Source organism: Nicotiana sylvestris, chromosome 2 (genome assembly GCF_000393655.2).
Source record: "Nicotiana sylvestris chromosome 2, ASM39365v2, whole genome shotgun sequence".
Classification (NCBI taxonomy): Eukaryota; Viridiplantae; Streptophyta; class Magnoliopsida; order Solanales; family Solanaceae; genus Nicotiana; species Nicotiana sylvestris.
The window spans coordinates 141,420,670-141,436,861 of record NC_091058.1 but is presented as its reverse complement, the minus strand read 5'-3'; the positions used below and the strand labels follow the sequence as shown (position 1 = coordinate 141,436,861).

At 41.2% G+C, this 16,192-nt stretch overlaps 1 protein-coding gene across 1 annotated transcript; it reads left to right on the top strand.

The window, feature by feature from the left end:
• Positions 1-378: 378 nt before the first annotated feature.
• LOC104212532 (probable indole-3-acetic acid-amido synthetase GH3.1) lies at positions 379-3,162 on the top strand. Its single transcript, XM_009761827.2, has 4 exons — positions 379-755; positions 924-1,025; positions 1,437-1,951; positions 2,146-3,162. The coding sequence occupies exons 1-4, from the start codon at positions 433-435 to the stop codon at positions 3,015-3,017; spliced, it is 1,812 nt and encodes a 603-aa protein (XP_009760129.1). The 5' UTR covers positions 379-432; the 3' UTR covers positions 3,018-3,162.
• The last annotated feature ends 13,030 nt before the right edge of the window (positions 3,163-16,192 follow it).

Here is a 16,192-nt window from a genome sequence, read left to right as displayed (position 1 = left end):
ACTCACCAAAAAGGGGCTATCCAGTCAACTCCCAGACAGAAGAACCTCCTAGCTGGACCTTGCTGACCTGGCATACACGTTGGACCCATAAGTCTTGGATACAGCAAACACGTTGGCGTATACTGGGTCCCATTTGCATCCTCCTCTTGAGACAAAAATTCCGACAAATTATTACAATGTCTATACAGGTAATACTCGGTCATTATCCATACCAGAAATTGCCAAAAAGTTTAATTAATCAATCTTTCAACGTGTGCATCCTTACGTGGAAAATGACGTAGCGATATAGAAAACAAGTCCTCCCCTTCACTTCGAGCTTTCACTATAAAAGGTTGCCATTCCCAGCTGCCAAATCATTAACACTCTCTGCAAATTATTCCTTAATTTCTTCCATTTTCAATTATTTTCTCTCATTGATATTACGATATCAATATGGCCATAGCTACTAGTACTGCTTCATCTCCTCTTGGCCGTCCAGCATGTGAGAAAGATGCTAAGGCCCTTCAGTTTATTGAGGAGATGACTAGAAACGTTGATTCAGTCCAAGAAAAGGTCTTGGCTGAAATCTTAAGTCGAAATGACAATGCTGAGTACCTTCAAAGATTTAAGCTTCGTGGTGGTACTGACCGTAACACATTCAAGTCCAAAGTACCAGTTGTCACATACGAGGAAATCCAACCTGATATTCAGCGTATTGCCAGTGGTGATCGTTCTCTGATTTTCTCATCTCATCCCATCTCCGAGTTCCTCACTAGGTGAGATTTAATTTACCTTTTTAATAAAATAGCATGTTCATAATATTTTTGACAATCTTTCAAATTAGCTTATCTCCAGTGATATATATGTAACTGAATTAAGAAACTTCAAGATGAGTGTTGACATGAAATCTAAGATGATATTGAAATGTCTCATTCATTTTGTAGCTCGGGGACATCTGCTGGTGAGAGAAAGCTGATGCCCACAATTGAAGAGGAGCTAGACCGGAGACAGCTATTGTACAGCCTTCTCATGCCCGTCATGAATCTGTAAGTAATCTATCCTAGAGCGCTATTGTTAATATGCATTTATGATTTACTTCACGGAACGTTAATGGGAGTTAGTCATGTACTACCAAATTGCTCAACTTAACCTACTCAATCATCAGAATGGATCTAGGAATAAGTTGTGTGGGCTTAACTGAACTCGTTGTTTTCGCGAACTGTGTATAAACATGCAGAAATCGTTAATATGTATATATATATATATATTATGAAATTATGTCCATTTTGAACCCACTAACTCTACATTATTGATGTGCTCGACAGTAACAACCTATTATCAACTTAAAACTTAGTATTTGTTATGGTAGCTAGCTTTATTTACGTAACGTTGTTGCAAGTAATGACACACGTTTTTATTCGGTGATTTTGATTATGTATTCTGGAATTGATCAATAGGTATGTACCTGGACTAGACAAAGGGAAAGGCTTGTACTTTCTATTTATAAAGGCAGAAACCAAGACTCCTGGTGGACTACTTGCCAGACCAGTCCTAACGAGTTACTACAAAAGTGACCAGTTCAAGACTAGGCCATACGATCCATACAATGTGTATACAAGTCCTAACGAGGCTATTCTCTGCGTCGACTCTTTCCAGAGCATGTATACTCAAATGCTTTGTGGCCTTCTCATGCGAGAACAAGTCCTTCGAGTAGGGGCCGTTTTTGCCTCTGGTCTACTTCGTGCCATTCGTTTTCTTCAACTCAATTGGCAGCAACTTGCTAAGGATATCGCATATGGGACACTAAACACTAGAGTTTCTGACCCTTCTATCAAGGAATGCACGTCCAAAATACTTAAACCAAATCCTGAACTTGCTGAGTTCGTTATCAAGGAGTGTGAAGGTCAGAATTGGGAAGGGATCATTACTAGAATTTGGCCAAATACAAAGTACTTGGATGTGATCGTCACAGGTACATCGCTCAGTACATTCCTGATAAATAAATTTGCTGGTCTAAGATAGACTGTCATTCATGTTAAATTATATATATAAATATATACCAGGATAAATTTTGAATGTTAATGTATGAAGCTTGCTATAATTAGCAAGCTGCCTGTCTTATTTTTCAGGTTACTAATAGTATTTTTCTAAATGTGAATGTGACAGGTGCAATGGCTCAATATATCCATACACTAGACTATTATAGTGGTGGTTTACCAAAGGCTTGCACCATGTATGCATCTTCCGAGTGTTATTTTGGCCTTAATTTGAACCCAATGTGCAGACCATCTGAAGTATCTTACACCATAATGCCTAATATGTGCTACTGTGAGTTTATCCCTCATGACCCAATCAACCCTGCAACGATTTCTCCTGACTCACCACCCCGTCTCGTGGACCTGGCTGATGTGGAAATGGGAAGAGAGTACGAGCTCGTGATCACAACCTACGCCGGATTATGTCGTTACAGAGTTGGTGATATTCTCCAGGTCACTGGGTTTCACAACTCGGCCCCTCAGTTCAAATTCATAAGGAGGAAGAACGTGCTATTGAGCATTGATTCGGACAAAACCGATGAGGCCGAGTTGCAAAAGGCAGTTGAGAACGCTACGCAAATTTTGCGACCACATGACACAAGTGTGGTTGAATACACTAGCTACGCCGACACTAAAACAATTCCAGGACATTATGTGATCTATTGGGAATTACTTATAAAGGACCCAAATAATTCTCCGAGTCACGATGTATTGAACAAATGTTGCTTGGCTATGGAAGAATCATTGAATTCAGTTTATCGACAGTGCAGAGTTGCAGATAATTCAATTGGACCATTGGAAATTAGGGTAGTGAAAAAGGGAACATTTGAAGAGCTAATGGACTATGCAATTTCTAGAGGTGCATCTATAAATCAGTACAAGGCTCCTAGGTGTGTCAATTTTACCCCTATCTTGGAATTACTAGACTCCAGGGTAATTTCAGTGCACTTTAGTCCAACTGCTCCTCACTGGACCCCAGAACGACGACGTTTACAACTCTGATTATTAAGTCAACTCAAGTTATGTAGATCCTTGGACTTTATGGAATAAATAATGGCAAAGCTTAGACATTTTCCATTAGGCCTTAGCTAATAAGCAAGTAACTGCTCTCACTGTATTTTTTAAATTTCTTCTTCTTCTTTTTCTATTTTTCCCTCTCCAATCTTTTTGTAGTGTTGAACTTAAACGAAATATTGGTCTTTGCTTATCGAAAGTGTCTTTAGTTATATATGTTCTTCTGTGTCTTAATTTGTTTGAAATTGTTATCACATATGTTTTCTTTTATTTTGCGGCTTTCTGTAGGTTCTCATAACCTGCAATTTGCTGCAATATTATGTATATCCTTTCTTTGTTCTCAGCCATTTTCTTATTTATATGTTTTGGCTCTCTTGAAGTCCTTGTTAGCAAGCTGTGTTCAAAAAATAATTTCTGCCTCGTAAAAGCAGGATTGGGACTCGCCCGGGGCTCGCCCTGGGGCGGAGCATTCGTAAAACGCCCCTGGGCTCATGTGTGGGGCTTAGTTCCATGAGACTTATGCCTCGTCCTCGGGGCTTACGCTCCGGACACGCCCAACGCCCGGCGTACTAGGTTCGCCTAATAGAACTTTATGCAATTGTGTGTAACTAACCTTGTAAATCCTCAATTTTTCTTAATAAATCGTTGTCTATTCAAAATTACTTTTTTCTTAAATATAAATTATTAAGTTAAGAGTATTTTATGTCATAATTAAAATAACAATTATTGCACATTATCTACTAAGACTGCTATAATAGCAAATTTTAAATAAATCTTTCATTTAAAAGTATTTATTTATTAACATTTGTTATGTTTTTATTATATAATAGCCCATAATTTTTTTATAATTATTTTCCTAAATATTATTGTTTTCACGTTTACGAGAAGTTAGTACTATTTACAAATATTTAGTTATCATAGTATAGTATAGTGAATTATTTGCCATTTTATTAACTTGTTGAAACTTAAAAATAAATGATGCTAGAGAATCATATTTAAATTGTGAATTATGTTTTTATATAAATTCTCTTTCAAATAGAAAGCATATTAAATAAAAGAAGTATAAAATATCAAATTATAATATCGAAATTCTTGCCAGATTAATTACTCCTTAAGATAAGATTTCGCATCGAAAACATTACTTTTGATGTTTGAATTGTAACGACGTTGCAGCTAATTTGCATATTATGATGATGTCATACTTTTCATATTATTCATAGTTGAATTATAATTTATAAATATTTTAAATGGATTATTTGTTATAATTTTTTGATTTTAATGTAATTTTTATAATTATTTTTTATTTTATGCTATCTTAAAGTTCTTGAAATTAATAAAATTTAAAGATTCGTGAGACTTACGCCCCATGTTTCAGGGCTTACGTCTCGCCTCGTTAGAGGTGAAACGCCTCACCTCACGCCCCACTTTTTAAAACATTGTATGTGATCTACTGGGAATTACTTACAAAGGACTCAAATAATTCTCCGAGGTATTGAACAAATGTTGCTTGGCTCTGGAAGAATCATTGAATTCAGTTTATCGACAGTGCAGAGTTGCAGATAATTCAATTGGACCATTGGAAATTAGGGTAGTGAAAAAGGGAACATTTGAAGAGCTAATGGACTATGCAATTTCTAGGGGTGCATCTATAAATCAGTACAAGGCTCCTAGGTGTGTCAATTTTACCCCTATCTTGGAACTACTAGACTCCAGGATAATTTCACTGCATTTTAGTCCAACTGCTCCTCACTGGACCCCAAAACGATGATGTTTACAACTCTGATTATTAAGTCAACTCAAGTCATATAGATCCTTTGGCTCCGTGGAATAAATAATGGCAAAGCTTAGACATTTTCCATTAGCTATTAAGCAAATAACTGCTCTCGCCGTATTTTTTAAATTTCTTCTTCTTCTTCTTCTTTGTTTACCGTGAAAATGGTAACAATAATTAAATTTGTAAATGAGATTGTAAAAATACGTGATCTATTTTTATGCTAGTTGTTAGAGCAAATGATGCTAGGAACATGAAGTTTAACGATGAAGTGCAAGCTAAAAAGAGGCAGTAATCAAACCGAGGGGCTTACTGCCCTGGCTTCGGACTGGTCGATGGAGGACCTCAGGATCGATACCTGGGCTCGATCTCGAGCTATCGAGGGTATTCGGGAAAGGGATAAGAGTTATGATATGATTGAACAAGGCTCTATATGGAATACCAAACAATAAATGAAGAACAAGTGAGAGATAGATAAATGCCAAAGTGGCTTCGAGCTAGTAAGAACGAGCAATTTAAAGAGAGAGAGAGAGAGAGAGAGAGAGAGAGAGATTATTGATCTTGTGGGGAAAATAGTTGGAGCAACATCAACCCCTTCCAAAGTGGCGTGGGTTCCCTTTATATAAGAAGGGAACCCGGCTATAGTACAACATGCATTAATGGTAAAGTATGGAGATGGGACGGCTAGACGCGACGCTTCGGCGTAGGCTCTGGATAGACCGGCTCTGGATAGACCGGCTCTGTCAGACTTAGCCGTGTGCCTTAGGAGCTTCCCCTTTTGTTCTGGCCTCGACCTCCATCTTCTACGAGTCGGGCCTCGACGAGCCCCGAGAGAGGGGACTCGGTCGTGGCTCCACATCCTCGGGGTCTCGAGGCATTCTTCCGAAATGACTTGATAGCTCAAAATTAAGTCCTCTGATTTTGCCGCATATAGATAGTCTTCGCGTTTCTCAGAACGAAGCGATGGGAAATGATTCTGATACCTGACTTCTCGAGCTTCTTACGGCGACATCACACTAATGATGCAACCTATGGCGCGAGCTTTTGTGGCAACCGGGGTGTCCCACGGGCTTGTGCATTTTGGCATAATTCAAAGAACTGCCAATTCCCGTTCTCCAAGGTGAATGTACCACCGTCGATTCAGTTTTTCAAGAACGCAGTAATTACGTTTGCCGGTCAATCTTTCAAAGCCTTGATGACCGTGTCATTACCCCTATAAATGGGGGTGCTTTGGCGTTGTTTTTCCTTTTCCAGTACCTTCGTTGGCTCATTTGCCCACTTCTTCTTATCATCTTCTTCTATCCTTGAATATTATGCTTGGGGCTCATGGCCTCAAGGCCGTTTGGCAGAGCTCCCGTAGACTGTGTTGTGGCCTCTTGCCGGAGCTTCCCTTTGTCGAGCACGACCAGGCTGCCTTGTCGCTATTGAGTTCACCGCTGCTGTTGTCGTTTTTGCTCGAGATGATGACTGACGGGAGTCGGTTCTCCCTTTATGTGTAGAGATCCTTTGTAGGCTTTGGCAATTGTATGTAAGCACCCCTCGAGGGCTGTTGTACATGGATATTTATGAATATGAAGATACTTTGTTCATTTCTGTTTTCGATTCTTGCCCCATTATTATTGTATGCTCTTGTGCCCTTTCGAGGCCTTTGAATGTTTTCCTTCGTTGTTGGCCGCTGACATCTAACTTGGGTGCGAGCATTCTTTCCGATACTCTGCCAACTGACATGGCTCTTTTTCGAGCCCATCGTCGTACCTCGGATAAAGCTTGAATTGATCTGATAGGCTCAGGCTGTCAGGACCTTCGAGTTGCATGGAAATAGTATGCTGAGTTTTGGAGCTTTCGAGAATGATATCCTAAGTTGAGGTCAACTCCAGGTACCCGGGGGCCCACTTTGAAATTGCACAAATAGCTTTTTAAAGCGTAGCGGATAGACTTCCGTTGAGGGGTTGCCTATACTTAGGCGATGCCTTAAGCCCTCCTAGAGCTTTTGCGATTGGAGCTTCGTGCGCTTATTTTTCTTTTGAGAAAGGGAAACCATGAGATCGGGTACCACCTCGAGTTAAATTATGGCATTGAAGGATTCTTGAAGCCTGACTTCTCTTTTAGCGGAGATCCTCGAGGTCAGGCACTACCTCGAGACTGGAGACAATACAGTTGACTCTTTGAGGCCTATCTTCTTGTCGATGGATGCCTCTAGGGTCGGGTACCGCTCCGGGATCTGTATCGTGGCCGTTGGCCTTCCAAGTTTACTCTAGGCAGGCGAATTGTCACTGTTTCTTGCATATATGTGGGGTGGCCTTTGTAACTTTGGGAAATCTCATTATTCTGGATAGTTATCCCTCCGCCTTGGCATCGGGTCCTTCGTCTCTTCAGGCGCAAAAAACGTTGGAGCACGTCTTTGACTTAGTCTGTTGATTCTACCATAGCCATGACAACTACTTCTGGGCTGGCCGACAGGGAGGGGAGAGTTCAACGCCCAACGTTCAGGATCCGCGGGAGTTCACTCTGAAGACTATGTCTTTGATAAGAGAGGTACATCTGGAGATGGTGAGGAAATACTGCGGATGGAGCAAGGGGATAATGCTGCAGGCGCTTTCCCCGGGTGAGAGCATCACGGACTCTGTTGATAGATTCTTGAGCGTATACCTATATTCTTTGCATACGGCCCCCTTGAGAGGGTCGTGCTTGATTTCTGCTTGAAGTATCGGGTTACTTTGGCGTAGATACATCCATCGTTTTGGTGAGTGGTGCTGTTGATGAGGTTCTTTGCGGAGAAGGCTGGGCTTGAATTCATGCTCAGCCACCTCGTCAGGCTGTACCGGCCCTTTCATCACCGGGGCCTGTTAACCTTGCGGTGCCGTTCGTCTACACCCTTTGTTGCCGATGACGGAGAAGATGGGGACCAAGAATGGATCAGTCGATTCGTCTGGGTCCAGACGACTGACATTATCCATGTAGAGCTTATGCCGTTTCTCAAGGGCTGGAATTATGCTCGTGAGTGGAATGTTTGGCGCTTTCTCAAATTTTCCTTATAGCAAAAGTCAGTTGAGTAATTGTGTTTCTCCCTTTTTGCAGCAACTTCATGGACGCCGGGCGAAGTTCTCGATCTGCCCGACTGGGTCAGGAGGTTGGTGACCCATTCGACCTGCGACGAGCGTAGGTGGCGAGCTGTGTCAATAGATGGGAAGAGGAATACCGAGGTATGCACGTACAATGCCTTTACCTAGGTATTCGTACATTTGAGATGACACTTTTCCTTTTTCTTTTGCACTAGCTTGACCGTTGCAGGTATCGGGCGGCTCCTTGGGGTGAAGACGTGTTCTTCCGGAGAGTGGAAGGAGTTGTCGGCCTTTGAATCGAGGGACGACGGCGATAAACAGGATCCATACCCGTAGTGCGATGGAGCTTTTAGCGGGGCTAAACGGGCCCATGTCTTTGAGGAGAGGACATTGTCCGAGCCTTCTGTTCCCGGAGTGTTTGATTACCGGACGACGGTTCCCCTGAGTGAATATGCTTTGCCCGAGGTTGGTTCTCCCGGGGCCTAAGAGGCAGGATCAACATGAGTGTTCTCTGCCTTCGAGGAAGTCTGCCGGCTTCACTTCGTGGTAAGTTCTGGCGCAATTCTTCTGTATTTCATTCCTTCCTTTCTTTGTCAAGTTTTCCTTTTGCAGGCTTTTGATAGGCTCAGGTCTGAGCTGCTCTGTCAAGGGTCCAAGCTTCGGAAAGTTCTGTATGAGGGTGAGTCCCTTAGGCTCCTTTGCGATATGAGGCGTACCGGAGCTCGAATTACGAGAGCTATTTGATGGAGAAGGTAACCTTTCGTAGTACGCGCTTCGCTCTTTTTGACCCTTAAGGTTAACCCTTTTTCCTATTTTAGCTGCAAAAAAAGATGGAGGCTTTGGAGTACCTTAAGGGCGACATTGACCACGTCAGGAATGCTTGCGGTGAACTACGGGCTCAGGTGTGGGCTCAAGCTTTAGAGGAGAGAAGTGCCTTGGCCAAGGTTCCTGCCTTCGAGGCCCAACTCTGCTTAGCTCGTGACAACGCTATAGTTCAAGCGGATATGATTGGGAAACTAGAGTCCGATCTCTCGAAGATCAGGGCTGAGATATGGAGAAGGTGATTCGTATGAAGGACGTTGCTGAGGATCGAGGAATGTAAATGCCTAAGTTTACCCCATCTTTTTTTTCTACATTATATATATATATATATACATGTGTGTGTGTGTGTGTGTATAAGTGTATGTATTTTTTCTTATTTGTGTATGTATAAGTTTTAAGAGTTAATTAATGGTTTGATAAATGGGGTAGGGATTGGACTAGTTTATTTTAATTAAAATTGATCCAAAATTAGCCCAATCTTTGAGCCCATTTCGTCCAAACCCGATCCACAAGGGGCTGCCAAGGGAGGGTCCAAACGACGTAGTTTTAGATCAAAACTACGTCGTTTCGTTTAGTAACTCAGAGATCAATCTCATCCATCCATAATCTTTGATCCAATGGCCCTCATTTGTCCCTCCAAGAGGTATATAAGCCCTCTAAAATCAGAAAAATGGGCAATTTCTCCCATAACCCCAAACCTTAGCTTCTCCCTCTTCACTCTCTCTTCCTCCACCGCTGCTTCCCGTCTCCCACAGTGGTGCCGCCGTCCTCTGGTGGCCAAAAACCTTCCAACCAACGTCAATCTCTTCATCTCCTCCTCCTCTACCCTAATCCAAGCCCTGAATCCCTCGAATCCTCCTCAATCTCCATAAATCTAAGAAAATTCAAAACCCTAGATGTAACGTTTTTCATAAATTTGAGAATATTGAGCCCTTTTATCCACTTAATTTTTACATACATAGATAGAGCTCAGCAATGACCATTTGGCATTGGTCTTAACCCAAAATTCCGGCGACCCCCACTGCCGATCCGCCACCGTCACTGCCGCCCCTCAACTGCCACTGCCTCCCATTTCTCTCTTCTCATCGTCTTCAAGCGAGTTTTTGTTGTCGATTGTCATTGAAACTAGCATCCAATTCTCCGGAGTCATGGTTTCGATAATAATCGACATTAGACACTCACTCGAGTCCACCACTGCCACTGTCCCGCCATTACCCGAGTGCTCGAGCTTGGTAAAATTCCTAATCCCTTTCTCTTTTCTTAGATTTTTAGTTTTTCTTATTTGATTTGATAGTTTTGTTTAAGTTTAAGTTATAATAATCGATCGACTACTTCGTATAATATCGTTTCTGATTTTTTTTGCTTAATTATAATCGTCCAAGTTTGATTAGTATTGGTAGTTAAAAGTTTAGCTTCGATTATTTGATTTTTGTATCTTACTAGTTTGAAGCAGTAGTTCAATTTCGCAAAGAATATTCGTTTAGTTTCTTGTTTGTTGTTTCAGTAGCTTGACATGTAATTTAACTTTGTGATTAGCTGAATAATTGCTCTTTCTAATAATCTAGAACAATCGTTTAGTTAGTATGGTTGAGTTGTATTGATTTCGTTCAGTTGTCAAGCTTGAATCACCTATTGGATTGCAGTTTTCGAGTTTGTCTTTCCTACATTGTCATGTTTTAGTTTGAGTTAGTAGTTTGTGTTCAAATATCCTATTTTAGTTCTAATTAACCAGATTAAGATTGAAGTAGTTGTGTAGTATAGGTAATTATATGGTTCAGTCTTGATTAATTCCTACTAATTGACTCTTAACTAATCTTATTCGAATTACTATTTGTTTCAACTAAATTGAATCTGGTTTCTCTTTGTAGACTAGTTAACTTTAAATTTGGTTTGAGAAATTAAGAGGAAAGGGAAAGAAAAGAGAATACTTGAGTATAGGGTTCTTGGTTTGATTGCTTTTACTGTTGCGGACTGTTTTGGAGTACAATACTCCAAAATTCTGTCCACAATTGGTAAGAATAACTGTTCATTGACCAAAATTCTGGTTTTGGACAGATTTTTGGTCAAAAATCTATCATTTTGGATAGATTTTTGGCCAAACAAATCTGTCCCAAGATCCTTCCTCCCCCTATAAAAAGAAGAGTTCTTTCCTCATTTGAAAAAGATCTTGGGACTCTAAAAAATACACTTCCTACACACTTAGCAAAAAGAATACAATTTTGAGAGTAAAAAAGAGTAGCTGAACATCCAAATAGTAAGCTGAAAATTCTGAGCTTAGCGAGTGTTTCTTAGAGTGCAAAAATCATTGAGAAAAATAGAAGAATCTCTTGGGAAATTCATGAAGTTGTTAGCTACTAGTTTCAAGCACCCTTGTTGAGTATTCTGGGTTATCTTAACACTGAGTTGCTGCTGTCTTAATTGCTGTTTCTGCTGCTATTCTTGCTCATTCTAGTGCTGTATTTTTGTAATTCTGCGATCCAGGTAACCCTTAAATTTTGTAATGCAGATTTTTCTATCAAATAATTTAAGATATGGGTCCGTTCAGCTCTTTGGATATGCTTGATGTACTTCACTAGAATAGTTGAATGTTTAGCATGTTACCCGTGTTTTAAGCTTGTAAAACTGTAATATTTGGCTTAATCTTCAATTCCACTTTAAATACGTAGCTAATACAAACCTTCTGCTAAGTTCCTTAGCCAAGGTGAATAAGCATTTTCATTGCCGGAAGCTCTCTCTTTGCCTTGGTTTCATTTTTGAGTTTTGTTACCGAGGCCTCTTAGTGCTAAAAACATAATTGATAGTACTACTTCTTTTCTTGTTTAAGTTGAGTTGAAGTTAGGAAATAGTATATGATATAATGAGTGTGCTGGGCTAGAGGAGAGAACCAATGAAAGAATGCCTTAATGTGTCGCTACTATTTTGAACTTCAATTTGGTTGAGTTTAATGCACACATTTTTCTCAGTTAAATATCTAGGAATCCATGTTCTTTAATGCATTATTTTCAGCTACATGTCCTAGTTGGGTTTACATTAGTTTTAAGAATACCCTAGGTCACCATCACCTTTTGTACTAAGTTTGCTAGTCATTTCTCTTTATTTAACATCAAGGCTACTGAAAAATTTAATTTTATCAAGTTTAAAGTAATAAACGAGTTTTGGAGTCAGTCTTTTAAATACTAGGCATCATTATTAAAAATAGTTTTCACTAATGAATTAATTTAAGCGATAGGCAAATTTTAGGAATAAATGTAGCTTTATATTAGTTTCGTCATTTTAATTAATAACAATAATAATAATAATAATAATAATACGGTTATAATAAGGTCCAATGTCAATAAAATATCCATATGCTATTTTACTATTTTTAGTTTACAAAAGAGTATCCACTTGTGGAATTATATTAGGTGGTGGTTGTTGTTACTTACAAAGATTATATTCTTTCACAATAAAGATGGATAAGCTGTTGACCTATTTTTCTTTCAACTAAGTATTGACCCAATCTTTTTAAATGCGAGGCTTCGCTGATGAAATTAGTTTTTCACAAATAAATTAATTTAGACGTTAGGCAACTAGTAGGTGCGTTTTATCTTTTTTATTTACGGACTCGCTTGCGTAGCGTGATGTTTAATAACCATTAAATTAATTTAATAATCTCATACCATACTCAATAACTTTAATCAATTTCTAATTTAATTAATCCCTTGCTTATAACTGAGGATTCGCTTGCGTAGCGCGGTAGGTGACATTTAATAAATTTCCAAAAAAGTTAATTTTTCCTCAAAGCATAATTGTAGTAATATTTAAAAAGTAAATAACATGCTAATAATCGTTTGTCATGAATGCAGATTCGCTTGCGTAGCGCTGTTATGACTAAATAATAAATTTCATCGATTACGCATTCGCTTGCGTAGTGTGGTTACGAATCTTATTATTCAAAATACTCTTTAATTTTTCTAATAATTCAGAGATAAAAGTGGATAGGTAAAATATGAAAATCATATAAATCACAGTTTGTCTAAAATTAATTCAAGCCAAGTTTTAAGTCAATAAAGCGACCGTGCTAGAACCACCGGAACCCGGGAATGCCTTGCACCTTCTCCCTGGTCAACAGAATTCCTTACCCGGACTTTATTTTGGCAGACCAATAATAAAACAGTCAAATTTTCCTTTGAATAAGGGATTCAAATAAAAGGTGACTTGGAACACCCAAAAATCAATTCCAAGTGGTGACTTTGAACAATAAAATAATCCCTATTTAAAAATTGTCACTTTAATTGGAAAAACTCTTTAACCCACAAATCCATACATATATCTTTCGGGGGGTAGAAAAGGGGTGTGACAAGGAATATGTTCGTTGCAAATCACGAAGAGAGGTACTCGAGGAGATCGGCGTTAGGGGCTTCGTTCTCTGAGGAATTGGTTCGAGCAAGGGCGAACGAGCGCGATGCTCGGTCACTTCTTGCTGACGTCACGGAGAGCGAATCTGAGGCTGGCAGGCTGTAGCCTTTTGGAGCGGAGTGTAGATTTCGCTATTTTTCCGTGTCGTATTTAATACTTGCAGAGCATGTTTGTAGATGGAGGGTGAGCCTTTTTCGTATGTAAAATAAGAGAAAACTTGAAGCTTTATTTCTTTTGTATCTCTTTCTGCATTGCTTTTGACCAGGAGGGCTGGTTTCGGTGTTTGGCGGGATTCTTGTGGGTCCGGAGCTAATCAGGCAGGCTCGGAGGCTCTTAAGTGCGACTTTTGACATGAGCAGGCATTGGGGCATCCGCGCTTTTCCCAACTATTTAGGCTTAATCCCCGAGGCATGCCTTGACTCGAGCTTGCTTGACCTTCGATTTTTTGTGCCTGTGTGGGCGAACAGTAATTGTTCTTATTTCTTGCCCCTTGGGCATATGCTATTTCAACTATTTTGGGTTCAGTCTCCGAGTTACGTTGCGACTCGAGCTTTAATTGACCCTCAAGCTCTTTCGCGCCCGTATGGGCTGATGGCGATAACTCTTGCGCCTTGGGTCGAAGTGACCTTTCAAGTGTGTGGCCCGGAGGCTTGCTGGCGAATATGGCGCTTGCCCCGTGCCCTTAGGCATGTATAGTTAACTATTTTGGATCAGGTCTCCGAAACGGATTACGACTCGAGCTCATTTTAATCCTCAAGTTTTAAATTTTCAAGCTGGCAACAATGGCTCTTACGCTATTTGATCGTTGAGACCTTTTAGTGTGTGGCCTAGAGACCTGTTTGGCTGACGACAGTGGCTCTTACGCTTTTGCATGTAGGCATTTTGTAGGCTTTGTTTTTTTCTCCTTAAGGTCTTTTTGAAGTAATTTTGCCTAACCCGTCGTCGGTTCTAGAAGAACCTCGATCTCAAGTCATTAGCGCCGGTGTTTGAGCACCTCGTAAGGTTCTTAGCTCGTAGGCCGAGTAGCTCGAAGCATTGTGTTTTGGAGATGACATGGTCGAAGCTCGTTTGCCTGTTGAGAGAAGCCTGTTTTAACTGGCTCTTTTTGAAGTATATTCGATGTAATGGCCTGTGATTTTGTTAGCAACAGTCGGGCGTCCCCGAGTCACGTTAATTTGGCTGGAGCATCCTTTTTGATCGTAGTCATATGTGTTTGGCCATTTTTGATCCTGAGTGATAGTTTAGGCGTCTACACCGAGGGTATGCCCTTTTGGGATTCTTACAAATGCGACGTATAGCCTAAACTTAGGATTGAGTTTTACGCCTGTAGTAAGGTCTAACAAAATTTTCATGTCTATTGAGGTCTTACAGTTTGTCATCCTGTTGAGGTCTTATAGTTTGTCATGCCTGTTGAGGTCTTACAGTTCTTGTTGCTATGTAGAATAGAACTGGTTATACCGAGTCTACCTGCTCGTGGTCTTACAGTTTCAGGTTTCCCAGTGCATGGCGATTGATGACATTCTCCGAGTCATCGAGTTTGGTTAGGCTCAAAGGCCATTATTCGTGAGCTCGGAGTTGCCTCGTTGGGGACTTATGATCCCGGAGTTCCAAATTTAGGGTCGTGCGGGTGCCAAATTATTGATGCTAAGTCTCCGAGTATTTCGGGATGCATTTGGTGGAGGGACCCCTGCCGAGAGTATACTGAAATTTCCTTTTTTGGAGTATGAGATGCTGAAAGATATCCTTTTATTGCTTGGCGTAAATACACATCGTTTCATTGTTGTGAGTTCAGCCCGCACGGGCGCAGCTCCTTGGACCGTTTGGTCCGGTACATGATTCCTCATTAAAACTCAGTCTGCCGTTCCCCGGTCCTTCCGAGCGGACGACGCCTCCAGGGGGGGGGTTGCCTTTCATCATTAGATTGCAAAAGAAGGCATATGATCATGTCGGATCCTCCTCAGGGTTATGTTGCTCCGCTAAGTATTTTGCTGGCGACACCCTCTTTAGGGCAGAAGTCCAGCTGAGGGGAAAGAGTGAGGTGGCTCCTGTTAAGGCCTTGAGGGCTCCGAGTAAAGTTAGATCCTCCGAACGTCCTGGCTTGGTGTCTCCACACAGGTTAGTGAAAAATAACGAAGGACGGAGGTAGTTTTTCTTTACCGCGGGATGTGTAGGCGATGTTCCGAGGTTTGGTATACTCCCTCTATTTCGGGGTGTGGATTCTAGTACAACCCTCTGTTATGTTTAATCGGGCTTGGACGATAATGTGGTTCACTTACATTCTGACTCTTTCGAGAGTGGAGGTGTAGATGCCAGCGGCGCGTCATGTGACGCGAGATTTCCCCTTATTGCTTATTGCTTCTTGCCAATGGTTTTAATTCTGTCCTTTGCGTGGAATTTTTGTCCTTTTAGCGAAGCAGGGGCGGCCCTATCCTCGGGCGATGCCCTCGTGGCTGTCTGGATAAGGCGTCTGTGCCTTGTGCCTCCTTTGCTGATGTGGAACTTGGCGTTCCAGTCTGATCCAGTCATGCCGTACTGGGGGGGGGGTGGAGTGGTCTTTCCCCCTTATTATAGCGATCGACGTTTGGAGTTCGTCAAGGATTCGAGAGGTGGTTGTGTTTCGACCCGGCGGTCCGATAGTGCTGATCGAGTCACTTGAACTCACGAGCACATGTTTTATCAAAAAATAGATCGAGTAAGGAAGAAGGTTACCAATATGTCATCGCGAGGTCGAGACAAAGTCTCGATACCCTCTGTGCTGAATGTAAAGGCGTGCTCTGGGGTATATCCCCAGATCTGCCTTTCTCTGGTGGCGAGGAATTTTGCTCTCCTTTTTACAAGTTCTTGGAAAGGGTCATCGTTCCTTCACCATTGCGGTGATGCGCTGCGATACGCTTGCTTCATTCCTCCTAGATGCCTTCCGTACTGGGGACTGAACTTGAATTTGGTTGCTCGTCGATTCTCGGCGGTGATTTTTGCCGAGCGGCTTAGCATTTTTCCGTCAGAGCTGGTGGCTACCTTCGGCCCCACCGGCACACTTGCTATGTGATTCCTGTGCCAGGTTGGGACACCTTTGAGAGGAATTCGATCAAATTGGTCCAAGCCATTTGACG

Excerpts from the sequence above, each read along its gene's own strand:
- LOC104212532 (XM_009761827.2), top strand. The coding sequence starts at position 433 with ATGGCCATAGCTACTAGTACTGCTTCATCTCCTCTTGGCCGTCCAGCA. Across the intron at positions 1,026-1,436 it reads CTCATGCCCGTCATGAATCT|GTATGTACCTGGACTAGACA; the intron begins GTAAGTAATCTA and ends ATTGATCAATAG. Across the intron at positions 1,952-2,145 it reads CTTGGATGTGATCGTCACAG|GTGCAATGGCTCAATATATC; the intron begins GTACATCGCTCA and ends TGAATGTGACAG.